At 41.5% G+C, this 26,050-nt stretch overlaps 1 protein-coding gene across 1 annotated transcript; it reads left to right on the top strand.

The window, feature by feature from the left end:
- Positions 1-25,946, top strand: LOC125904974 (brevican core protein-like). The gene is made up of 14 exons (XM_049602694.1): positions 1-209; positions 11,609-11,688; positions 11,843-12,202; positions 12,449-12,623; positions 13,947-14,074; positions 14,484-14,777; positions 14,947-15,810; positions 17,126-19,075; positions 22,818-22,925; positions 23,094-23,252; positions 23,350-23,432; positions 23,642-23,786; positions 23,915-24,097; positions 25,125-25,946. Exons 1-14 carry the CDS (start codon positions 190-192, stop codon positions 25,244-25,246), a joined length of 4,671 nt encoding a protein of 1,556 aa, XP_049458651.1. The 5' UTR covers positions 1-189; the 3' UTR covers positions 25,247-25,946.
- Positions 25,947-26,050: the final 104 nt, after the last annotated feature.

The raw sequence follows: 26,050 nt of genomic DNA, 5'->3' as shown, positions 1-26,050 counted from the left end.
CTTTCACTCAACTCCCTCCTTTTTTCTCTCGGAGTCGGTCGGACAGCAGCTCCAACTCCTCTCATACCTGCGCAGAGCATCCAGAGCCGCTTTCCTCCCAACAGGACAGTCGCACTGCAGCAAGCTGAGCGGAGCTGACGGAAAATACTTTTTACAGCCGACAAGTCAGTCCATCCTGCATCAGCTGAAATGCTGCTGAGAAGAAGCCGGTAGGTTTCTCTTTGAGCTGCTGCGTTAATGATGCGCAGTTGATGCGGTCTGAGTTTTTTTTTAAAATGTATAATGTCATTTTAAATTAAGGTGTAATTTAAGAAAATGACCCTCTTTAGCAGTTAATTGCATCACAGTAGTTGCTGTCCTCAGAGGACGTCCTGAAATTGTGGCCAGTAGATCATTTTCTCCTCTAAAAATGTCCCTGTGAGGAACTGACGCACTTAGTTAAGTATAACTTTGTTCTAATTGGCTTTGCGCTTTTTTACTTTTTGGTTTTCTTGCACATCACGAACCCCCACTTTGTTTTAGAAGAGCATGTTGATGTGTTTAAAGGCCTTTGCATCTTCTACCTTCTCTTTGTCACTCCTCATGATTGTTTAAGAATTGTGAGGTGCTGTGATGATTTTTTAACACAGGTGAGAATGAAAATGTGAATGAAACTGAATGAAAACTGTGTCAGCATTGACTTACTGTCCTCTGCAAAACCCTTATGTGATCCAGCCACTGCAAAACTGCTTTATTTTTTTTTTAAAATTAAAATGCTGTTTATTTGTGGGAGTAAAGCATAGATGCTACTGAATTTGAGCTCTGAGAGGTTGTTGCTGTGCCCTGCAGGAGACACAAGGAGCCAGCTTTTGTCTTGAGTGCACATTTAGCCTCCTCTGTTCATCTTCTTCACCTCAGGGTTCAGGTAGACTTCATTAATGGACAGGTAGAGATGTCGTAAGAGAGAGCTAGCAGACTTTCAAGGATTCCTCTCTTAATTTGATGGTCCAGTGGCTCTGTGGTCTTATATTAGCCAGTGGGGCAAGTCAAACTAAAAGCACTGAAATGGTTGTCTTGTCATTTCTGACTAAAACGTAGCCCTCCATCACCTTATCTTTAAAGTAAAACAAACAATGTAAGCGTTTGTCCTTGTTTTCAAAAGATCCTGACTCTGACTGTTGATAAAAGTGTGATTTTTTATGTGATCTCAGAACTTAAAAGTTTTACTTTCAGCCTACTTGCCAGTTTTTAAGACTTGAGGCCAATCAGAACAATTGTGGCATTTTTTCCTTATCATACTAAATATACTCTTTGGGTACAAATGAGTTGAAATTGAATTTCTGAAGAGAAAATTCCACACTATTATATAACTGCACTGTAATTCATTAGATGCTCTCTTAATTGGCTGTGAAGGTGTGGCACATGTTGCAAACCAGCAAGGTTGAGGAAACCTACAGCTGCAGTGTGGATGAAGCTGTAACAGTTTTTGTGGAATAATTAAACTTCTGTCCTAGTTTCGGGCTCTGAATTGCTCACCACATCTTTAATTTCATTCAGTGACTCAGTTTTTCACAATAAATGATGAAGAGAAAATGAAGTGGCCGTTCAGCCTGGTTTTCAGGGTAGTAAATGTGAGGCAGGGCAGCACAGTGAAACTGCTGTCTCTCGGGTTATTTGCAGAATAATAGTGCAATTTAGTTCACATAATTATCTTGGCTCAGCATGAGCCTGGAGGGGATCATGCATTTGGTCGTGTGTGTACATGTGTGAGTGTGTAACTGTTTGTCTGCAGCTAACCTTGCAAACTACTGGACCAATCAGCCTCATATTTAGTGTTCACATGTATGACTGTATGCTTAAGGATCTTTCATGGTTGCCATGATTTATAGTTTAAGTTTTCTGGAAATGGTCTTAGCTAAAAACAACAAGCCTTACTGCCTGTTACAGACATCCATATAAAGTTTGGGTCATTTTGAACTGGAGCATCTGCAGGTTAATTCTATACCTGATACATTATGATCCACCACAGTTAGGCACAATACGACATAAATTAGTCCTTGCTTTTGTTATCTTTGTTGCCATCTTGTTGGGAGCTGGGATGGACAATTTCCGTCCATCATACAGCATCATCATACCACACCAGGAATGTTTCAGAGGCAGGGGCATGTTGCCTGCCTGATTTTTTTAGATTTGCAGATTTTGCTGATTTGGTCATACTTCCTTGATATTTGTACTTCTACCATATTGTCTATTTTAATTGTCTTTATAGTTATTATTTCCTGATTTGTTGTGCTTTAGCCAACAGACAAAGTTAATACCATGAGAAGTCCTGTTATGAATGACATGGATCAAATATTTATCGCTGTGTTTTAAGCGTTAGAAATACCTTCATCTTCATAATTATATTTATCTATATTCCACATACAACGCCTATTAGCAGGAAACCTTGATCTACTCCGAGCAATGCGGCGTGGCTCCATCAAAAATAGACAAGATCTGTATTTTTATTAGCTTCTGGGACGCACTGCAGCTTGTCTGCTGAAATTACAAGAGTTGTCTAGAGTGGCTGCAATCAGCTCGGGCGGCCACCTGGCGGAGAACTGCACTCTACTAAGTGCACTTTTCTTGTTGAAGAAGTGGTCACTTTGAGTTATGCCAATAGCAAATCCTTTAGCAAATTTACTTTTTAGTTACACAAAGGCATGCTATAGCTTGTTAAGTAGCCTCAGCTGGGGTTTAGCCAGATTCACAGTGTATGTGTCCACAAACTGCAGACTAAGAACCAAACCATAGGCTATCATTGTCTTTCTTAAGATCAGGCTAGTATCAGTAGTAAGTATCATAACATTATGGCATGTTCTGGCCATTCTGTTCTGGTTTGACTCCATGTGCATGAATTGGCATCCAAGCATCCAATTCATGAATCCATGAATGCTTCAGAAAGACACGCCTTCTTCTTTATTTTTCTTTAATCCCTTACTTTCTGCTGTCCAACTTGTTACTAGTCTGTAGTTGAAGCTGAAGTTAAAAGTTTATACAAATACGTTTTGTGTTGTGTCCCCCATACCTGTTTATTCTATTTTATTTATAGATCCGTATAGAACATGTTGTAAACTGTGGGGTTTAAAATTCCACAATATAAACTGGAGTCAGGCAATTTTATTTCCTCATAAATAATTAGTTAATTATCTTAAAATAAATGATATAGTCAACAATGTAAAGTTGTGTCACAGTATATGTCTGATTGTTTGTGGTTAAAGCTGAGGAATGGATTCACTGGTACCATGAAGTAATGAATAATGTATTTAATGCAGAGTCAGCAGCCAGTTTTGCATCCGTTGGGAAGCAGAAGCAGATTTTGGATTGCTAAATGTTGGTGTGGGATTAGTTGACCTCAAATTAAGGAGTTCCTGATAGGAAGATGCAGTTTAGTTCTTCATTCGTTGCCCCCACTCTAATCAGTCTCTGGTTTTTCATAGTTTGTAATGGGCTTGCCACACACAGGCTGTGGTCAGTCCGCAGAGCTGCTGAGTCAGGTCTGAGATCAGGTGTTTGTTTGATCTTTCGACTTTTTCCAGGCACGTTGGGTGGTGAATCATGTGGTGGGTGGCTTTTTTCAAATTGGTCATCTTGCTGGGAGCCAGACAGTGGGTTTACTGGAGATGTCTGTAGGTTTGGAAGGTGGGATGAGTCCTTTGAGTGAGTGCAGCTCCTCGGATGTGTGGAGGTGTTCACGTTTGATGGTGCAGGGAGTTGGAGGAGTGGTGTTGAGTGAATAGTCCCTGTTAGGTCAGGCCAATGTATTCTCACTCCCAACTCAAACTATGACACTATAGTCACCCCCATGTCAATTTTAGATGCCCAAGGACGGTGTGTCACTTTCCGCTCATTACATGCAATGTCTCTTTAAAATAAACTGGTTTCTTACAGGAGATGTGCAGTTTCCACTTGTTAAATGCATACTGTCTCTTTTCAAAATAAATTTAAACATAGGTTTACTTTATTTTTAGATTTAGGTAATAAAAGTACTTATGTTTAAAAAAAAAAAAAAAAGATCAGGGTTTGGCTTTAAATAAGTACGTTCGTTACTAACGAAACGTAATGCGGCTTAAGCTAAGTTAAAATAACTCAACATCGACTTTTGTTCTCATATGGGACGCTGACAGCAGTCTCCTAGGTGAAAGTCCTGTCTTTGTTTGACCCATTCACCACAGATTCTGTCCAGTCTTTGCAGACTTTCTCCCTCTTTATAACATGTCAGTTGCTCAGAACGTCTAATAATGACATGGCGCGGTGCATCTCATACAGCTGCTAAAGGGTGCCTTGGTATGACGTACCAAATGCCAAGGGCCACGTAAGCTAAGGTCACACTAGATAACTGTCAAAGATTGCCATACTATTCAAACTACACATATTGCTGTCTTGTACAGGATGTGTATGGCACAAGTTGCATGGCTCAAACTGAGGGGGAGGGATCTTACCATTATGTATCAAAGTCAAAAACGTGACAAAGTAGCAGTCCGAGTAAGTTATTACACTAATTACTGACACGTTGGGAACAATAGTCCACCTTCCACCATATGTCTCTCTGTTGCTTTCACTCTCTTCCTCTTAAACACAAATACACACCTTGGAAAGTGCAGCGGCACTGTTTGTCTCCGTCATCAGTCAATGTTGTGCATTCTCATTGGATGTAACTTTTTTTAAAGATATTTTTGGGCCATTTTGCCTTTAATGGACAGGACAGATAAGTGTGAAGGGGGGAGAGAGAGAGGGGACGACATGCAGCAAAGGGTCACAGGCTGGATTTGAACCCAGGCCGCTGCGGCAACAGCCTTGTTCATGGGGTGCCTGCTCTACCACTAAGCCACTGACTCCCCAATGAATCTGAAATCTAACAAGAAATTGGAGATGTGTGGAGGAAAAAAGCAGCAACAGAAACTGGCAGACAGAAACTTATACCACAGTGGATTTCTATCTCTTTAAAACCGCAATTACTGTTCATTTTAGGAGATCCCTGCTGTACTTTATCATAGACTTATCCCTGCCAAAGCCAGTACCATCTCAGCGCAGCACAGAGCTTACATCAGTCAGCCTCGTGTCTCTGTCTGTTTGACCTGCTAAACTGAGATCAGGAGTTATTTTCCTGCTTGTTGGTGTTGAGAGGAGGTTTGCCTGAGTTAACCTTGATGCAGAGTACTGCAGAGGCCACCCACAGGATGTAATGAGGCAGCTTTAGTTGTCAGTGCAGCACTGACAGGGATCTCAACATCTGATTTCATGTTTCTTGTTCACGGTGATTTATTGCATTTAAATTTAAGATGACAACGTTAAAGATGTGCTGTGGGCTTCATGTGGTTTTGACTGATGTCAGTCTTCTTTTGCTTACTTGTATGTTTCTGCAGGAGGAGGAGACTGGATTAGTTCTGCTTGTGAATAATGCAGTGGCTGCAGTTTCTAGACCTGTAAATGCAGTGGGTGGCATTGATTTTAGCTTGACTTGTCTTCATTGTTACCCTCATTTAAAAGAGCAGAGCCTCAGAGTGCCTGGTGACGGGCGAGGCCAAAGACTTTGTGATCTAAAAAAGTCACAAAATAATCAGCAGCGACCAGCATTTTCTCCTCTGTCATCAATCTGAATGCACCAACTCATACACAAGCACACTCTCACAGCATCAGTGATACCATTTGAAACAGTGTGCAGTGTCTTAATGTGGCCTTTTGTACAAAGCCTGCTCCAGAACGGTTCTTAGTGGTTTAAAACTTCCTTTTCCATCCTTGAAAAGAAGCGAGAGAAAGGAGAGAGAAAAAGCAAGCGAGTGTGCCAGTGCCCTGTCCTTTAATTTTCCTCCCAGGCCCTTTGTGAGGGAGTCGGCCCGAAGTGAAAGCACAGTGTGCAGCTGTCCTCCTGGCCCACTGCTCGCTTTTTGTGAGACGTTTTCTCGTTAAGAATACTAATAGTGATACCAGCCCTGTGGAGTCTGCCCAGCTGGCCGAGGAAACAGACAACAATTATTCTGCCATCAAAGAGGGCCATTTAATCTGACACAAGTTAGCGAGCTGTGTTTGTGCCGATGTGTTGGATATACAGATGCAGGAAAGTTTATCAGTGCTTGTTCAGCGTTTGGCTCGCTTCTATGGGTCTGACCTTGGTAATATAAAGCTTATTAATTTGTCTTTATTTACTAGAGTCTTTTTCACCTTGATCACATGTGTGCTATGTGTATGTTTAGATGGCTGAGTGAATGACTTAGTGAATGAGGCTGGCACACTCACATGCATGCACACACGCACGCTGGCTGGCATACACACACACGCACGCTGGCTGGCACATGCACGCACGCACACACGCACACACAGTACCTCTTCTGTGTGTCATTCTTTTCAACATTTGCTCATCAAGAGAGTGATTTAGGAGCTTTTATTTTAGGAGTTTTGTTGTGTCGGTGGCATCAGCAACAGTCAAACAATCTGGGACTTCTTTACAAAGAGTTTCTCAGTCCTAAAAACTGCTCACTTACTTTTTACTGATACTACTACCACAGGGAAATATTGTTCTTTTTACTCCATTACATATATTTCACAGCTATAGTTACAGGTTACTTTTCAAATTAAGATTTTACATGACAAATAAATGACCGGTTTATAAAATAAAAAAGTTATAATTAGCTCCATGTCAACCAGCCACAACACTGACGTGCTTCTAAAGTAGAAATAGACACATTTTTTGCTTTAAATTAATATATATATATATATGTACACTGAACAAAAATATAAACACAACACTTTTGTTTTTGCTCCCATTTTTCTTGGGCTGAACTCAAAGATCTAAAACTTTTTCTACATACATAAAAGACCATTTCCCCTCAAATACTGTTCACAAATCTGTCTAAATCTGTGTTAGTGAGCACTTCTCCTTTGCCGAGATAATCCATCCCACCTCACAGGTGTGGCATATCAGGATGCTGATTAGACAGCATAATTATTGCACAGGTGTGCCTTACGCTGGCCACAATAAAAGGCCACTCTGAAATGTTCAGTTTTATCACACAGCACAATGCCACAGATGTCATAAGTTTTGAGGGAGTGTGCAATTGGCATGCTGACTGCAGGAATGTCCATCAGAGCTGTTGCCCGTGAATTGAATGTTCATTTCTCCACCATAAGCCATCTCCAAAGGCGTTTCAGACAATTTGGCAGTACATCCAACAGGCCTCACAACCGCAGACCACGTGTAACCACACCGGCCCAGGACTTCCACATCTAACATGTTCACCTCCAAGATCATCTGAGACCAGCCACCCAGACAGCTGCTGCAATAACTGGTTTGCATAACCAAAGAATTTCTGCACAAACTGTCAGAAACCATCTCAGGGAAGCTCATCTGCATGCTCGTTGTCCTCATCGGGGTCTCAACCTGATTGCAGTTCGTTGTCGTAACCGACTTCAGTGGGCAAATGCTCACATTCGATGGCGTCTGGCACGTTGGAGAGGTGTTCTCTTCACGGATGAATCCCGGTTTTCACTGTTCAGGGCAGATGGCAGACAGCATGTGTGGCGTCGTGTGGGTGAGCGGTTTGCTGATGTCAGCGTTGTTGATCGAGTGGCTCATAGTGGTGATGGAGTTATGGTATGGGCAGGCGTATGTTATGGACAGCGAACACAGGTGCATTTTATTGATGGCATTTTGAATGCACAGAGATACCATGATGAGATCCTGAGGCCCATTGTTGTGCCATTCATCCACGACCATCACCTCATGTTGCAGCATGATAATGCACGGCCCCATGTTGCAAGGATCTGTACACAATGCCTGGAAGCTGAAAACATCCCAGTTCTTGCATGGCCAGCATACTCACCAGACATGTCACCCACTGAGCATGTTTGGGATGCTCTGGATCGGCGTATACGACAGCATGTTCCAGTTCCTGCCAATATCCAGCAACTTGGCACAGCCATTGAAGAGGAGTGGACCAACATTCCACAGGCCACAATCAACAACCTGATCAACTCTATGCGAAGGAGATGTGTTGCACTGCGTGAGGCAAATGGTGGTCACACCAGATACTGACTGGTTTTCTGACCCCCCCAATAAAGCAAAACTGCACATTTCAGAGTGGCCTTTTATTGTGGTCAGCCTAAGGCACACCTGTGCAATAATCATGCTGTCTAATCAGCATCTTGATATGCCACACCTGTGAGGTGGGATGGATTATCTTGGCAAAGGAGAAGTGCTCACTAACACAGATTTAGACAGATTTGTGAACAATATTTGAGGGAAATGGTCTTTTGTGTATGTAGAAAAAGTTTTAGATCTTTGAGTTCAGCCCATGAAAAATGGGAGCAAAAACAAAAGTGTTGCGTTTATATTTTTGTTCAGTGTATATATTGTTGGTTGCACAATGTTGTCTCTGCGACAGTTAAACCACTTGGAAATGTAACCCAGTCGCTAGAAAAAAGGTTTGCTTTGTATGTTTCTGCAAACCACAGATACATTACATTTATTTTCTAACAGATATGTTGATGATGCTGGTGAAAGTTTGGTTATGTTTAGGCACAAAAACACTTGGTTATAGTTAGGAAAAGATCATGTTTTGGCTTAAAACACCCACGTTTAGCAGCACAAAAACCGCTGGAAAAGCAGGAACAGGGTCAGAGAAAAATACCCAGTTTCGATGGCTCAGACCTTGCAGGAAAATGCTGCCATGTGCCTCTGACAACATCCAGGTTTACAGGCACAACACAGGGGAAAACACTGTGAAGGGGACCCAGAAACCTCCGGTGTTGTTCTGCAGCTTGGCAGCCATCTTGCTGAGGTGACACGCCATCCACCGTCCCCTCCACCTTCCAGTGACAAAGTCAGCTTATATATCATGTCACTTTAGAATAGTTGATATGATACATATAAAATGTGTAAATTAAACATATCCGTGGTTTGCAGAAACGTACAAATGCAGACATTTTCTTCTGGCAACTTGGCTGTGGAAACACAAGGGACGAAAAGTTGAAAAGTTGTCTGTTTCTTCTTTAACGCTTAAATAAAAATGATGCAATAATATAATAATATAACTCTGACAGGGGGCAATTATTTTTCTTTTCAAAGATTATTTTTTCTGGCTTTTTGCCTTTAATGGATAGGACAGCTGAGTGAGTGAAGGGGGAGAGAGAGAGGGAGTGACATGCAACAAAGGGCCTCAAGCTGGAATCGAATTTAACTAGGAGTTTCAATGCAGGACTTTTACTTGTAATAGAATATCTTTATTATGTAGTATTCCTCCTTTTATGAAATTTTCTAAATACTTTTTCTAACACTGCCTATGAAGTTGCATTTTTAGCCTATTTATCAGTTAATACGCTGATTTACAGTAAATGTCATACAATACTGAAAACTACCCCCCACAATCTCCTAAAAACCCAAGTCTAAGTCTTTGTAAGGCTTGTTTTGTCCTTAAAAAGGTCCAAAATGCAAAGATATTCAGTTTACAGTCATAAACGACCAAGAGGACCTGCAAATATTCACATCTGAAAAGTTGGAACCTGTAAATATTTTGGCTTTTTTGCTTAAAAAAACAACTTCAGAATTAATTAACCATGAGTACTGCTGCCAGTACTTGTCTAATCCATTAATGTAAATGTAAAGTAAAAGTAAATTGCAGCTGGAGCACTGCTTTTAATGATGAATGAACACTTACAGCTTCACCGTGGCTGCCTCAGGAGGTTGTGTGAGGTCACTGAGAGCGTCTTGCCATGCTTGCTGGGTTAATGACAGGGCCAGACTGGTGACGGAGAGCTGGCAGGATGCCCCTGGGCTGGGAAGCCGTGTCATTAGCTCCCGGAGGTGATGAATAGCTTGTGGTCAGGAGCCTATGCTCTCAGCTTCCCTTTGAAAACCAGAGAAGTTGCTCTTTTATAGCTTTGAGATACACTTTTCAGTATATAATGTGACTTATGTGTCAGTGTTTTACTCAGATTATTATGATTTTCTCCAAATGTACAAGATTTACATTCAGCTGTCAGTTTAATAGGTGTGCCAAGCAAAAACTGATGCAGTCAAATACAACAGTCCTGCAGTAAATCCTTCTTTTGTGAGGGTTACATTGTTGAGTTTTTGCTGAAGATGTTTCACAGAGGTGGTAATTCAAGTTTAGTTGTTCATTTTGGAGGCTTTAGTCTTTGATGCCCTTGTGTTTTATTGCATTATGCTGAGAGGTGTTTTTGATATTTTTATTCTATTTGAAGGTGACTATTTACCATGAGGGACAAACAGATGAAAATGAGACTTCTGGACTAATTTTGGCTCATTAAAAGTTACTTTTCTGTTGATCAGTGAGAATTGTTCCTGTCAAATATAGTAATGAAATAGACAAAACACCCATTTATATTAGTAAATCTTCACCCAGTATGTAGATTAGATGTGGAGATGGTGTTCTCTTGTAGGCCAACGTGGAAGTTTCCCATCATCAGCATCGCCTTGGTCCCTTCGACAAAAAGCCAGTGGGATTTTTCCATTGGATTTGAATCATGGTAGAAAATAAGCTCTGTGGCAAACAAGAGTTTATGATATTTTGCTCAGCAAGATAATCTTCATAAATGAACACCACTTTTATGATTTCTGAAGCGTAAATGTAATCACCAGAAGAAAAAGCTGACATAAGGCTATAAATGAGCTACCCCACGGTCGCCTGACTTCAAATCACCACATAACAAGAATGTTAAACCTTAGTGCAATGATGCTCTGTAGTCTAATTTAACCATTTGTTTTCAACCTTATTTTTAAAGAGAAAATCTCTTAAACTTGTCTTTACCAGAAACCCATTCAAGAGACCCCACTAACTTTGAGATGAGGGAACTGGAAATGCAGAAATGATAACTTATTCCTGCATTTTAGGACTCAGTCCTGCACCACTCTATTGGACCAGTTGTCGCAAATATTTTTTTTGCAGACATTCATGTTGCCCTCAGTGCTATACCAAGATGGTAACATTTCCATTGACTTCAAAGCATCACTGTGCCTAAGTACAGCTGTAGACTCTTAGTCTTGCTTTAATATCTATCCAAGGGCAGCTTTTATGGTGCACTTGTTTGCTTTCTTTTCTAAGTTACATCATTCCTAAGATAACCTTAAGGTCTAAATCCCTCCATTTTTATACGTGCTTTATGTTTCATGGCCCACACAAGGCTTTTGTTTGTTTCTTTTTTTTCTTGCAGCATGTAGCTAGTATTTCTATTTTTACATTAATCTCTTGCAAATAAGAGATTTGGAACCTTGAGTCTGTGTCTTCACTCAGCTGCATATAATTACATGTGAAAAGCTAAAGCCACAGAGGGTGGATGTTGCAGCGAAGGTTGCACAGAGGTGTGCTGGTTCTGACCTTTAATATTACAATAAATCAGTTTGGTGGGATCAGTGGAGCTGAATCAACACATTACATGACTTCCAGGATCTGAAATCACTCTGCCTATTAAAGGTTAAACATGTGTGAAATTGGAAACTGCTAAGGAGAAATAATCTGTGTCATTTTTGTGTCCTTTCTTTCCCTGAGATTACGATAGGAATGCTTTATTAATCTTTATGCGTGTCACATTTGATCTAATCTTAATTTGTACTGTTTCCTCTCTATCTCCACAGACATGTCCAAATACTTCCACTTCTCATGGCAGTCTGCCGCCTCACTCTGGCCTTTCCCACGCAAACTCCGTCTGCACTCGGTACGTCTGCATTGTAAAATTATCTCTGACATTCAGCATTCATTCACATTCAGTTATAATCAAAGGCAAAGTAAAGTCATGATTCACTATTCTCAGCAAATTCACAGCTGCTCTGTTCGTCATGCTCTGTATCCTTTATTCTTTTCTCCTGCAGATGATGTCCGACAGCTCCAGGTGAACATCCCTTACTCAGGTCCGGTTTCGGCCCCGCTGGGCAGCTCCATCTCCATCCCCTGCTTGGTGTCTCTGTCCTCCTCCTCCTCTGTTGTACCACGGGTCAAGTGGACGGTGGTGTCCGGTGGAGTGGAGACACAGATCTTGGTGGCACGGGGTCAAAGAATAAAGGTCAATGAGGCGTACCGAGACCGTGCCGCCTGGCTCAACTATACCTCCTCCCCTGAAGATCTGTCACTGTGGTTGGGAGATTTACGTTCAAGTGACTCTGGTCACTATCGCTGCGAGGTGCAGCAGGGCCTGGAGGACGCCAGCGACCTTGTGCAACTCAAGGTCAAAGGTAACAAAATGAAAGATGTGGCTCATCACTGATGTTTTGGAAAGATTTTGATGTATAGGATACAACATGTAGTACACTAAAAAAAAAAGATATGATTGTATTTTTTGATTGTAATCTTCCTGTTTTAAAACATCTGATTCATTTTGTGATATTGTTATGAATTGACATTCATAAAACACTTTTTGGTGACACGCAGTGTGTTTTTGTGCAATCTAAAACAAATGGTGTGCTTATGTGTGTGTTTAGGTGTTGTATTCCATTATAGAGATGCTCTGGGGCGCTATGCGTTTTCCTTCCATCAGGCCCAGAGGGCTTGTGAGGCCATCGGGGCTCAAATCGCGACTCCTGACCAACTGCTGGCAGCTTATTATGATGGCTATGAGCAGTGTGATGCAGGCTGGCTGGCAGACCAGTCTGTCAGGTATCTCATCACCTCACCATTTAAATGTTCCAACGTTAAATTAAAGTGGTGCCCACACTCAATAACACACTCCAACATACTGAATGCTTCAATGACTGCAACTCTTCCTTTAATGAAAGCATTACAGGTATATTTCTAAAGCTTTTAGTCACATTTCCCCAAATGGGGGGGAAATGTGTATTTGGGAAATACATGATTTCTATAAGGAGAAAAGTACAATTTTTTCTGCTGACCTGTAGTGCTATTTATCAGTCTAGATTGTTTTGGTGTGAGTTACCAAGTGTTGGAGATATCGGCTGTAGAGATGTCTGCCTTCTCTCCAGTATAATGGAACTAGATGGCACTCGGCTTGTGGTGCTCAAAGCACAAAAAAAGTATGTTTGACAAACTCATCATTAATGTCTCTTTCCAGAAACCATGACTTGGTTACTCATGATAATCCACAGACCTTGTTGTGAGCAGTTTCATGTAGGAACTATTTTCTTTCTACCAAACCACACCCCCCAGTCGTATCACACCGCATGAGTAGAGCTTCCTTCTGCACAGTGCTACGGTATGCGGGTGCAGTTCAGTAAATGCACTGTTCCTTTTCAAAATTCCTCACTCAGGCTGCTGTCATACATTGTTTGTATGTATACCTATGAAAAGTAATGCACCAGAGTCCGTATATAACCCATATAAATGGGAAGGCTTCCATCACGTGACCAGTGCCCTGATGGGAGTAAAGAAGAAAGTAGTACAAAGAGCAAAAGCCCGCATAAGGACGGGACTTTCCCCCAGGAGCCATGTGTTCATGTGCCATGTAAAAACAAGTAGTGACCTTGGAGTTATTTTAAGGTATGTCATCACGATGTTTCTTTTCCTAAACCTAGCCTATGTAACATTACTTGCCTAAACCTAACCTATGTAATTTTATGTTAAGTAAGTAACGTCACAATGCCATTCGTGAGGGGCTGATACAAACCGTTCAATGTGCATTTTTGTAAGATATCATAACAACTGTTGTATGAGGACACATTGGCTCACAACAAGTTGTGTGGGTTATCTTGAGTAACTGGGTCATGATTTCTGGAAGAAGACATTACTGTTGAGTTGTATGTTTTCGCACTTTGAGCACCACAAGCTGAGTGCCATCTAGTTCCATTATATTCAAGAGAAGGCAGACATCTCTACAGCTGATAACTCCCACACTTGGAAACTCACACTATAACAATCTTTTTTGATAAATAGTACTACAGGTAAGAGGAAAATATGTTTGTTTTTTTTTTTTTTTTGGGTGAACTGTCCCTTTAACGTGAGAAATTATTGTTTCCATTCTTGCAGGTACCCAATCCAGGTGCCCCGTGAAGGTTGTTATGGAGACATGGATGGCCAACCAGGCGTGAGAAACTATGGGACAATGGATGCAGATGATCTATTTGATGTTTACTGTTACGTGGAGGAAATTTATGGTATGAATAATAATATGTCTTTCTGTAACTAAAGCCTGAACCCATATTAAATTTTTAGGCCAGTTCTAATATCAATATTTGAGGCCATGATTTGACAAAATACAGCATATATAAAGTGTGTGTTTATCAGGACATTTTACAGTTGAAAAATTAAGTCTGTGCCCTCTGGTGAACAATCTACATATAGTATTAGTATTTCTAAATTACCCTGAACACATTCTTGGCGTTCCTGTACTGCAATGTCTTGTTTCTTGTTAGCCAACATATACAGTATACCATTTTTACAGATATATCTGTGATAGGCTAAAATCAGTCAGTTATGCCATTGTATCACTGGGACTGTATCGACATATAATTATGAGACTACATATTTAAGATATGGTGAAAAGAAAATATTTTGTGTTTCCAGGGGAGGTATTTCATGACTCCATCCCACAGCAGTTGTCATTTGACGAAGCGCAGTCTTACTGCAGAGCAGCAGGGGCAGAGCTGGCTACAACAGCACAGCTTTACTTGGCATGGAGTGAAGGTCTGGACCGTTGCAGCCCTGGCTGGCTGTCTGATGGCAGTGTGCGCTATCCCATTGTAGCCCCTAGAGAGCGCTGCGGAGGGCCTCAGCCAGGTGTCAAAACACTCTATCGCTTCAGCAACCAAACTGGCTTCCCAGAGCCATCCAGCCTTCATGACGTGTATTGTTTCAAAGGTGAGAAATTTGTGTCTCGGAGAGTTCATGTAAATGTTACTTTTACAATCTGTGCGCATGCAATTAAACAGCAAGGCACTGGAAAAGTAATTGAACCAAAGGCAGCAAAAGAAAGTTGTTTTTCATATTTATTGAATCTAATTTTTAATAACTTATCTGTCCTCTACAGATAATAGAAATACTCCCACTGACTCTCCCATGGACTACATGGCCACAGAGCCTGAAAACATTGGACAAGATGTTGTTATTCTTATGGAAACAGATCAAGAGCTGCAACTGAACCAACATGCAGAACAGGTGGAGCTCAAAGCTCAAAGGTTGCTCGAATCGTTTCCCCTTGTCTCAAGCTCTTCTACTGAGGAAAACCTGGCTGGCATGCACTCAACAGTGGTATCAGGCACAACAGAGTCTCCTTTCAACACCACAGCTACATTGAATCTCCTCCAAGCATTGAATGAAACTTCATCTCCTCCAGAAATCAGCTCCCAGCAACCTACAGCACCGATGAACAGCACTATCAGCACCACAGAAACCTATGATTCCACACAAAGCACACCATTACTGCCCAGTGTTTACAATGAGACAGATTCCCACCACAACCTAAACTTCACCTTTCACCAGTCTGAGCCTCAAAGCACCACAGAGTTTCCCAAAACATCATGTGCAACTCACACACACAACCAGACAGTTCCAGACACACATCCTAAAGAGAGCACATCTGAGACACCAAAGGATTCCCAAGAAATACAAGAGACAAACTTGAATTTTGACAGATCTTTGGCCAATTACAGTGAGACAGACAGTAATCATACTGAAGAGGAGAGGTTCTGGGAGGTGACCTCTATGACCCTTGACCCCGTGGTTCAGGTGAAGCTGGAGGAGGACGCAGCAGAAGGTCCTGTGCAGGTGTTTCTCTCAACTCAGGCCTCAACAGAAGAAGTTCTTACACAGCCAGCTCAAACTACAAAATCTTCCATTATGGAACTGACCTCAGTGTGGGCCCCTCTGGATGGGTCTGGAGATATTTCTCCAGGTATGTCCGGCTTAGATTAAGTCTTACATTAAAATCTTTAAGGAATAATTCAATATTTTCAGAAATAAGATAATTCGCGTTCTTGCTGAGACTAAGATGAGAAGATTGAAGCCACTCTCCTGCCTGTATGGTAAATATGAAGCTACAACCAGCAGACAGTTATTTTAGTTTAGCACAAAAACTGGAAACGGGGTAACAGCTTTCCTGGCTCTGTCGAAAAGTACAATATTCACCTACCAGTACCTCTAAAGCTAACAAAGTAGCATGGTACATATTGTTTGTTTAATCCATACATAAAAATGAAAACATGTTCAGACCAAAGATTTGCGAGGAGACAAGTTGAAACTTGCAACATGGCTATGCACTGGTCTGCAATGCCTAGACAGAGGGCTGTTAGCACTGGATGCCAAAGCAAGCCAACATGCTGTCTGCTGACAGTTTGTAACCGTCTTGACCAGCTGACTTGGCCATACTGTTAAAAATAATGGAGGTAGCTACTGTGACATCACCACCTGGTTTGTGGACTCCTGTTTTGGCATTTTAGCCATCACTGTTTTGTTTTTTTGTAGCCAGAAGTGAGAAGCTGAGGACACTATTGGCAGACAGCCCGTCGTTTAAAGCAGGCTACCCTTAGTTTTGCACAAGTTTAAGCCTTAATAACATTTAAATGGTTGAGTTATATAAAATATACCCTCACAGTCATCATGAAGGGGGAAATTAGCTGTAGAGACCACAACCGTTTTTTGTACCAGGCTGTAAGCATGTAACATATCTGCTGTAAAGCTGGGCATTTTAACATGGGGGTCTACGGGGATTGACTGACATCTGGAGCCACCCTCAAGTGGCTGTTTGAGGAATAGCAGTTATTAGCACTTCCAAGTCGGTTTCATTTTCCTGCCCCGGAGGTTGCTGCTTGGACTTTGCTCCAACCTGGTTGGCTGCTGACGGTGGCACAGGTGACGACTCTTGTGTTCTAAAACCAGCTGCTAGCGACCTGAGAAGCTGAGTCACAGGTGACACCATCAGCCTGATTGAGTTGAGCTGAGATGAGCCAGTTCATAGTGATGCAACTTTCTAAAACAATTTTGTCTTGTTGCAAATCTTTTGTCTGAATAAGGCTTTACAACAGCAGGTTGCAGTGTATGGCCCTTTATGTGGTGGACTATTTCTTGACTATTTACAGATATGAGAGTGGTATCAGTCTTCCCATTTAGGCGTCAGCAAGGAAGCAAACAAGGGTATTTCCCAAAATGTCAAACTCTTCCGTTATAGATGTGTTTACAGCTTTAAAAAAATGCATTATGCTCTTTTCTAGAGAGTGACCTGGATGTTGAAGCAGTGAGCTTCATCTCCACATCAAAGTCCTCCACTTCTGGTTTCACCACTCACCCATCACCGTCTGCTTCGACTAGCTGTGCTCCTGCTGAGCCTCAGACTGCACTCCCTGATCCAACCATCTCATCTGGGTCACGTCATTCTGACAAACTGGACTTGGATATCCTCTCCACAGCATCACAGGTGTGGGAGTCCTCCATTTCTAGACAGGAAGGAAGTACAAGCTTAGAAACTGAAGAAACTGTCACTCTGGAAAGTGAAGAAAAACAGCTGCACCCGACAAAGTTTGATGACAACCTTGTCTCTGGAATAAGTCTAGCTACCACTGAGTCTCCAGAAGAGTCAAACACCTCTCAGTTGCCTACTGATTCCTCCACAGCACGGTATCAAACATCTGATTACAGAGTGTATTTGGATACTATGACCACTGACTATGAAGAGGCAAGTGGACATGAACTTGCTACAGTTATGGCAAACCTTGGAGAAGATGTTAAAGTTGCTCCAACTATTGAAGAGGAAGTTACAGTTACCCCAACCCTTGAAGAAGGAATTGAAGTTTCCCCAACTCTTGAAGAGAGAACACAAGTTTCTTTCTCATTGGAACAAGCTAACACTACCCCAACCCTTGACCAAGATGCTAGCATTGCCCCAACCCTTGACAAAGAAGCTAGCATTGCCCCAACCCTTGAAGAAGAAGCTAGCGCTGCCCCAACCCTTGAAGAAGAAGAAGCTAGCGCTGCCCCAACCCTTGAAGAAGAAGCTAGCATTGCCCCAACCCTTGAGGAAGAAGCAAGCATTGCCCCAACTCTTGCCCTTGAAGAAGAAACTAATATTGCCCCAGTTCTTGAAAAAGAAGTTAATGGCGTCCCAACTCTTTACGAAGAAGCTAGCCTTTCCCCAACATTTGACAAAGAAGCTAGCATTGCCCCAACCCTTGACCAAGATGCTAGCATTGCCCCAACCCTTGACAAAGAAGCCAGCATTGCCCCAACCCTTGACCAAGATGCTAGCATTGCCCCAACCCTTGACAAAGAAGCTAGCATTGCCCCAACCCTTGACCAAGATGCTAGCATTGCCCCAACCCTTGACAAAGAAGCTAGCATTGCCCCAACCCTTGACCAAGATGCTAGCATTGCCCCAACCCTTGACCAAGATGCTAGCATTGCCCCAACCCTTGACAAAGAAGCTAGCGTTGCCCCAACCCTTGAAGAAGAAGCTAGCGTTGCCCTAACCCTTGATGAAGGAGCTAGCATTGCCCCAACCCTTGACAAAGAAGCTAGCATTGCCCCAACCCTTGAAGAAGGAGCTAGCATTGCCCCAACCCTTGATGAAGGAGCTAGCATTGCCCCAACCCTTGCCCTTGAGGAGGAAGCTAACGTTGCCCCAGTTCTTGAAAAAGAAGTTGATGTTGTCCCAACACTTGAAGAGGAAGTTAGCATTGCCCCAACCATTGAAGAAGAAGCTAGTGTTGGCCCAGCTATTGAAGAAGAAGAAGCTAATATTGTCCCAACCTTTGAGGAGGACTCTACTGTCTTTCCTCTTGATTTACAAACATCAAACTGGGTTCCACTGACCACCACAATTGGACCCCAAGAGTCTCTGAATGATCTAGAGTACAGCAGAAAAACCTCATCCATCACCTCCACAGCAGCTCCAGATTCCCCCTCAAGTACAAAACCCACTGCTGCAACTGCAAAGACGACGACTACCACCATTACGACCACCACACATTGGTCCAAGCGCACCTGGAGCCCAGTAACCTCCGCACCGAATGTTTTCCACAAGACCGCTGAGCCCAAGAAGGTGACAGCCTTCATACCACCAGTGGATCAAGGTCTGGTGGATGTTGAGTTTAGTCTCACCCAGCCGCCCACCCTGCTTATCTTGCCCAATGAGAGGGCAGCTGTAGGCGGTACAGGGAAAGTTTCAGGTAATGTTAAAGCCACTCTCATCAGCCTAACCGCCCTCCTCTTGCTACTCGACGCAATGATGCACTAAAACCCCCGATCTGTCCTCAACCTGCCTCTGCTCCATTTTCTGTAAAACACCTCCCCTTCCTTTTTCAAATGACTTCCCACATTTGTTTCACTTGTTGTCTCAGAAAGCCCACTCACTCTTCTGACTCCTCCCGCTTCACCTTAAAACACTCCTCACTTCTGTCCTTGTGACCTCCACCCCCCCTTCGAGATACTCACACTGGGACAGCTCCCATTTGACATTTGTCAACAGTCCACTCTTGTTGTGCATGATGTTTTCTTCCTTATCCAAAGATTGACTTCTGTGAAGTACTGTATTATAGTGGTATGTTTCTGAATGAATGTTTCAGTGTGTCTTCTACAATGATTTTCCGCAAGAGTGATGTTTGATAGTGTTGGTTAACCTTTTATCGGAGTCTGGATCAGTGGATTTTATTTTGCAAATAATACATCGCTGCACCAAACAAGGGCAATTCATCCTCTTCAGTATCACTTTCTTCTCGCTAAATCTTTTGCAGTTTTCTGGAAGTAATTTGATAAAGGGACTTAATCTTCCTCTGGAATGTAACAGCAATCAGTGCAACAGCAATAATGTTTTATATTTAATCCATAAGTTCACATCAAGTGTTAAAACAGTCATCTTTCCCAAGATGTTTGGACTTTTATTGCTATTTTTCGACAGCCTAGTACCAGAAGCACAGAGTGTTATGATGTTTAGAAGCACAGATATTGTTTGCTGTTGATTTGTTGTGAGTGGTAGCATTCAGCAATATGTTTTTAAATCTCCTTTATGGGTCATTAATGCTTCATACTCAACTTATGTTCAATTGTTCAATCATGATCTTCCAAGATTTGTACAGTTTTGTGTTTTTAGGTGTACAAATGATAAAACCAACTAATATATGTTTGTTTCTTGTCTCACCATCAGTTGATAAATCTGTTATTTTGGTTTTCTTCAGTCTCAAATGTTTTAGTTTACTGTACATATTGTTGCCTTCAGTTCCTACTACTAAAAATGGCAGCTGCAGAGAGTAGTGCATTGTATGGAAGCCAATGTTGGCCAAGAACACTTTTAAAAAAACATGAAAAGTTAGGACATAACTTAAAACTATGTACACACAGACTAGTAGCTCTGCATGCAGCTCCATCCATTTTTACAGATGCTTTCAAATTATCTCAAGTTTAAATTCATTTTGCTATTTCTTCACATTTAATCTCAGCTTCAGCGTCTCCATGAAGCCTTAATTTGTTGAGCAGTAATGATTATATATCAGTCCATTCCTGCGGATAAAAGACTGGAGACTCAGCAGCTGAAGAGAGTGGGAAAGCCACCACTCATTGAGTAACTAACCTCACATTATCACCCACAGGCAATTTATTGTTGTGTGCTGTTTGAAGGAAAACTACACAAGCTCATGGATATCATGCAGACTTTTTGCAGAAAGGGTTGAGAAATGAACCAAGGTGCTTGTTACTTTACAATTTTTTAAAAAAAAGTACAGATGCCAACATGGGTCACAGCATAAGGTTTAGTTTTTATACATAACCCCAGTTGTGTATTTTTCAGCAAAACTGAATGATGGTTTTTCTTTGAGTGCATATGATTCTCATTTAACGTGTGTAAAACAGTTATTACCCTCCACACATTTATAAACACACACTGACCCAAAGAGAAGTATGTGAGTGTGCAGTATAATGACAGACACCACAGAGCTCTTGTTTACAGGGTGTCAAAGGAAGCAAATAAAACAAATCCACTTGTAAAATGTTTAATTTCAGTTCGGACACACATGCCTTCCATTTTGCCTTCTTTTACAAATTTAGAAAATTAAACTCAAACTCCAACCCCTCCTTTTCCTTCAGGACAGCTGCGCTTTTCTTAACAACTATCTTTTGACGGGGACACCTCGCCTGAAGCCAAGAGAAATTGCTCTTGTACAGTGTAATCATTCATACAGGAGTTTGACAACATAAAGTTACAATAACAAGAGCCAGTTTTCCAAATATGTCAACACAAAAACCTTAGTTTATCATAAAAATGAAAATGCAGATTTATGGGAAATTGCATGATGTGACTAACAGACAGATTTCTTATATTCCTCCCTAAAATACTTTGTGAACTCCTCCAAATAATCTGCAATCTGCAGTTGAGGTTTTTTTCCTCCACAAAGTTTAGAGATTGTGAAGTAACGATGCTGGAAGAAGAGATGCAGGTGTGAAACAAATGTTTATAGGTTATTTGAGTGATAGAGACGTCTGTGTGAATTACAGGTTGAGACACTGAGTAGAAATGAGATGATACATCAAGGATTTTTGACAGGAAACACTAAACACCAGCATCTTTATCAGTATTATGTATTTACCAGTGTTGTAGTCAAGGCTGCCTAAACTTAGATCAAGCCATGACCAAGACTGAGACAAGACTTTGAGAGGTTGAGACCAAATCAAGACCAGACCAGTGCGAATCCCACACTGCATGACACACTTAGGATAAAATGTGGAACATGCAAACCCTAGGCACTCCTCAGAGTTATCTGAAAGATCCACATTCCCATAAAGACACCCACAGGTTTATCTGCATGCATCTTTTTGCACATATACTGTATATATGTGTTTATGTATACTCGTACCATAAGAAAGGTCTTTATAAAATAATCAGAATCAATTGCAGAAGTATATTATAGCTTTCCTTTGTTTTCTATGAGCAAACAAATGTAAACAAACACTAATGAACTGAAATCAACTTAACCATCTTTATTCAACACTTCTTTTTTGCACAGGCAATTTAGCGATATCTCCACAGTTGTGGTCTCAACTGGTCTTCAAATGAAATCTGGAGACCTCTTTGTCTGAGACTGTGACAAGGCCGAGACAAGGCCAATGTGGTTGAGTCCGAGACAACCAAGACCTTCAAATAGTGGTCTTTAGACTGGTCTGAAGACCGAGACCAATCATTTGTACTACAACACTGGTACTTTGAGTAGGCTATATCTTACATAGTGTGTTTGATATACTGTAAGGTCTAATGACCAAAACAGATGGTATGCTCTAGTAGAGGGTAGCTATCAAAACAGATCACAACAAGGCTTGCTGATTATCATGTGTCTTTGCATTTGGAATTTGAGTTTTCTGACTAACAAAATACCATCCATCATAGTGTACCAGGGTGAATGTAGCTCCAAACTTCTGCAAATCAAATGGAAATTGTGAACAGAGAAAAGAGCCTGGTTATAATGGAAAATGTATTATAGTTTTGGGTGACATGTCCCTTTATCATGACCCAGTCACACAGTGTAATTGCGTTGGCATCCTTAAGGTTTATTAATAATGAAGAGTGGAAGAAGAAGAAGAAGAAGAAGAAGAAGAAGAAGACAGAAAACAGAAGGTCTCAGATGCACCAAAGATGACAGTTTAACCTCAAATAACTCTATGAAGTTTGCCCTCTGCTGCCATCTGTTGGCCGAGGTGGCAGCAGGATGCTGGTGCTTCAACATGTCCTGTTACTAATGGCCTCAAGACTTTAATCTTTATTTCTAAAATCCTTCGATTCGGATCCATTTTTATCCTTGTATTTATACTTCAAATACAATATTAGATAATAGAACACTTGAGTAGTAAGACATGCAGATCGTGGGCTGTCGTCTTGTGTAGTTTCAGCAGCAGAATGACCTGGAGTGACCCTTTGTTTTGTTTCAGATGCCTGTATGGACGACCCCTGTCTCAATGGAGGCACCTGCACTGACCGAGACGGGCGGATCCAGTGTCTCTGCTTGCCAACATATGGAGGGGACTTCTGTCAGACCGGTGAGCTCTCTTCTTTGTTGCAGTCAGAATTGCTTTCTGTTCTGTTTGTCAAACAAGTTGGGAAGCTGGAAGCTGCTTCAGAGTAAATAAGGGGAATCTCTGCCTAGTGAACCTGCTGAAAGATTTCAAAGACTGGCTGTCCTGTCTCCTCCTCTGTGATATTTTCAGACCTGGAGCGATGTGAACCAGGCTGGGATAAATTCCAAGGTTTCTGCTACCGACACTTCAGCCAGCGTCTGAGCTGGGAGGTCGCAGAGCAGCACTGTCGCATGATGGGAGCTCATCTGGTGTCCATCTTAACCCCTGAGGAGCAGAATTACATCAACAGTAGGTTCAACAAGATGGTTTGTCCTATATGAGTGATTCATTTATTTATTTATTGTGTCTTGAGAGCTGAATATATTTAATTTATTGTCATCACCAGACAACTACAAAGAATACCAGTGGACTGGTTTGAATGATAAGACCATTGAGGATGATTTCCGCTGGTCTGATGGCAACCCACTGGTGAGGGATACTAGAAAGGAGTGTGACTGAACTCATACGACAAATCTACACTGTTTTTATGTGTGAGCACAAAACATTACACCGTGTATCACAGGAGAGGAACACAGTTGGAACAGTGGACAGAACAATATTATAATGTGGACACAGTTTACTTCTGATTAGTATGCAAATTGTTAAAAACAAATTCACCCATGTCTCTTCTCATACAGCTGTATGAGAACTGGTACAGAGGGCAGCCAGACAGCTACTTCCTGTCTGGTGAAGACTGTGTGGTGATGGTTTGGCACGATGACGGACGCTGGAGTGACGTGCCCTGCAACTATCACCTTGCATACACCTGCAAGAAAGGCACCTGTGAGTAATAGAGACATTTAGAGCTCCTCATTAATGGTTTCAGCTCCCTCATGTGGTTGTTTTGGGCTGTTACACCATGAAACATCAGCCCCCAATGAGAACCTAACTTGTCTTAACTCTTCCAACAGCCTCATGTGGTCCACCACCCAAGGTTAGAAACGCCTCAATCTTCGGAAAAGGTCGACAGAGATATGCAATCAACGCAGTCGTGCGTTATCACTGCGCAGAGGGTTTCCAACAGAGACTAAATCCTCTGATCAGGTGTCTGTCTGGAGGCAGGTGGGAGAGGCCCCAGGTCGTGTGCATCCCTGGTAAGATAAGAGATTATCACAGTCACAGTATTAACATGATGATTTTTGAGGACCAAATTCTCTAGGGACATTGTATAGTATTTGATCTAAGATACCCAGGTAGTTTGCCAAGACATGCTTGGTAAATAAAGTTCAGTGCCGTTCTCTTCTTGCTGCTGAAATTCACTGAAAAATTGTACACTCCACCTACAGACTGGACCAACATACATTTTAATAGTTAATACTTATATATAATTATCATATTTTATATATCATATTGCATTCTTGTAAATGCAATATCTCAAGAACTCCTTGACGGAGGTCAAGGTCACTGTGACCTCGTTTGTCACATTCTCCTTAATGCAATATCTCAAGTACATTTGAGGAAATTTCTTTCATCCTCTTGCATTCAGGGATGAACTGATCTGATTTTGGTGATCAAAAGTCAATGGTCAAGGGTACTGTGACCTTGTATCCGTCTCAATGTCGTGAAGGTGATATCTGAAAAACGCCTTGAGTGAATTTCCTCAAATTTGGCACAAATGTCCACTTGGACTCAACGATGAACTGATAAGATTTTGGTAGTTGAAGGTCAAGGCCACTGTGACTCACAATACATGTTTTTGGCCAAAACTCAAGAATGTATATGCTAGATATGACAAAATTTCACAGAAATGTGTTAATAGGATAAAATGATGAAGTGATGACATTTTTTATCTAAAAGGTCAAAGGTCAACTTCACTGTGATGTCATAATGTTTGCATAAAACACCCAGGAACAGAAGGAGGAACATTTGATCAGATATTGAAGTGGTAACACTAATCTTGGGTGTCCATCTTGAAACTGTGCTGATTGTAAAGATCCCCTGTGCTGTCGGGGGGGAGATGTGTGTGAAGCATCCATATTTTCATAGCTATGATCTTGACTGGTGTATGGAGACATACAACACTTTGATCTTTTCTATGTTGACAAAAACAAACATACAGAGAATTACGGCAGTCTTATCCTTTAATACACTCTTGCACATTGCTTTTGACTTACCTTTCAGAGGCCGGAGGTCCAACCCAACAGCCTGAAGTGACATCACAGATCAGCGGCAACTCTGCAGCTGGTGAAGACGAGTTTGAAGCCACTAAAAAGACACTGCAGTACTGGGACATTAGGTTTTAAAAGTCGACCACGCTTTCCTTGTCTTCCTTTCTTAAATTCTGCTGTTGGAACACGACAAGGTGCCAAGAATCAAATGCTTTTTACCAATGAATGCACAAACAGGACAAAATGAACCACAGACGCATAAAGACACAAAGTGAAGCTTCCTCTTAGTCGAGAAGCCCAAGTGCACAGACAGGTTCTGTTTTCTTTAAATGGAGTTAAACATTACTACTTTTTGATGTCCTTAAGAATATTTTCTACTGTGTTTTGATTTAATATAGTGACAAGCAGAACTAAAAAGAGTTTAAAGTACAAAGAAAGAAAGAGGAAGTACAGTAAATGTGTCAACTCCAAATTACTGTCAGCTCCAAATCTACGTTACAATCAGAACTGTTCTCCTTGTGGTTTTTGTCATATCAGGAACCTCTTTATAAAATGGTGCTAATGTCTTTTAAACCTTTGCCTCCAACAGAGATTTTTGTTTCCCTCTCAGCTTTCTCAAAGAATCTAACGACTCCAAAGCACAAACTCAATCTTAATAAATAGTCAATAAGTACTGTACATATATTCATTTTCACACCTGTGATTACTGCTGTCCGCATTCTTCTGAAAGATACCTTTTATTTCCAGCAGACGCAGTTTTGTTCGTCAGCTTTATGTTGTAATAAAGTCTTGTAGAACAGAGCAAAGAATAAATCGTTCTCTTATTTTACCCTTAGCACTGTGTGTGAGCTTCATTTCATTTTTAAGTGGACACAAAGGGCTAAAAGCTAAATCCAGTTCTCACAGACTGACACACAGCAGAAACCACCTTTGGATTTG

The sequence above is a fragment of the Epinephelus fuscoguttatus genome, linkage group LG17 (genome assembly GCF_011397635.1).
Source record: "Epinephelus fuscoguttatus linkage group LG17, E.fuscoguttatus.final_Chr_v1".
In the NCBI taxonomy this organism is placed as follows: Eukaryota; Metazoa; Chordata; class Actinopteri; order Perciformes; family Serranidae; genus Epinephelus; species Epinephelus fuscoguttatus.
This window is presented reverse-complemented; position numbering and strand designations above follow the sequence as displayed.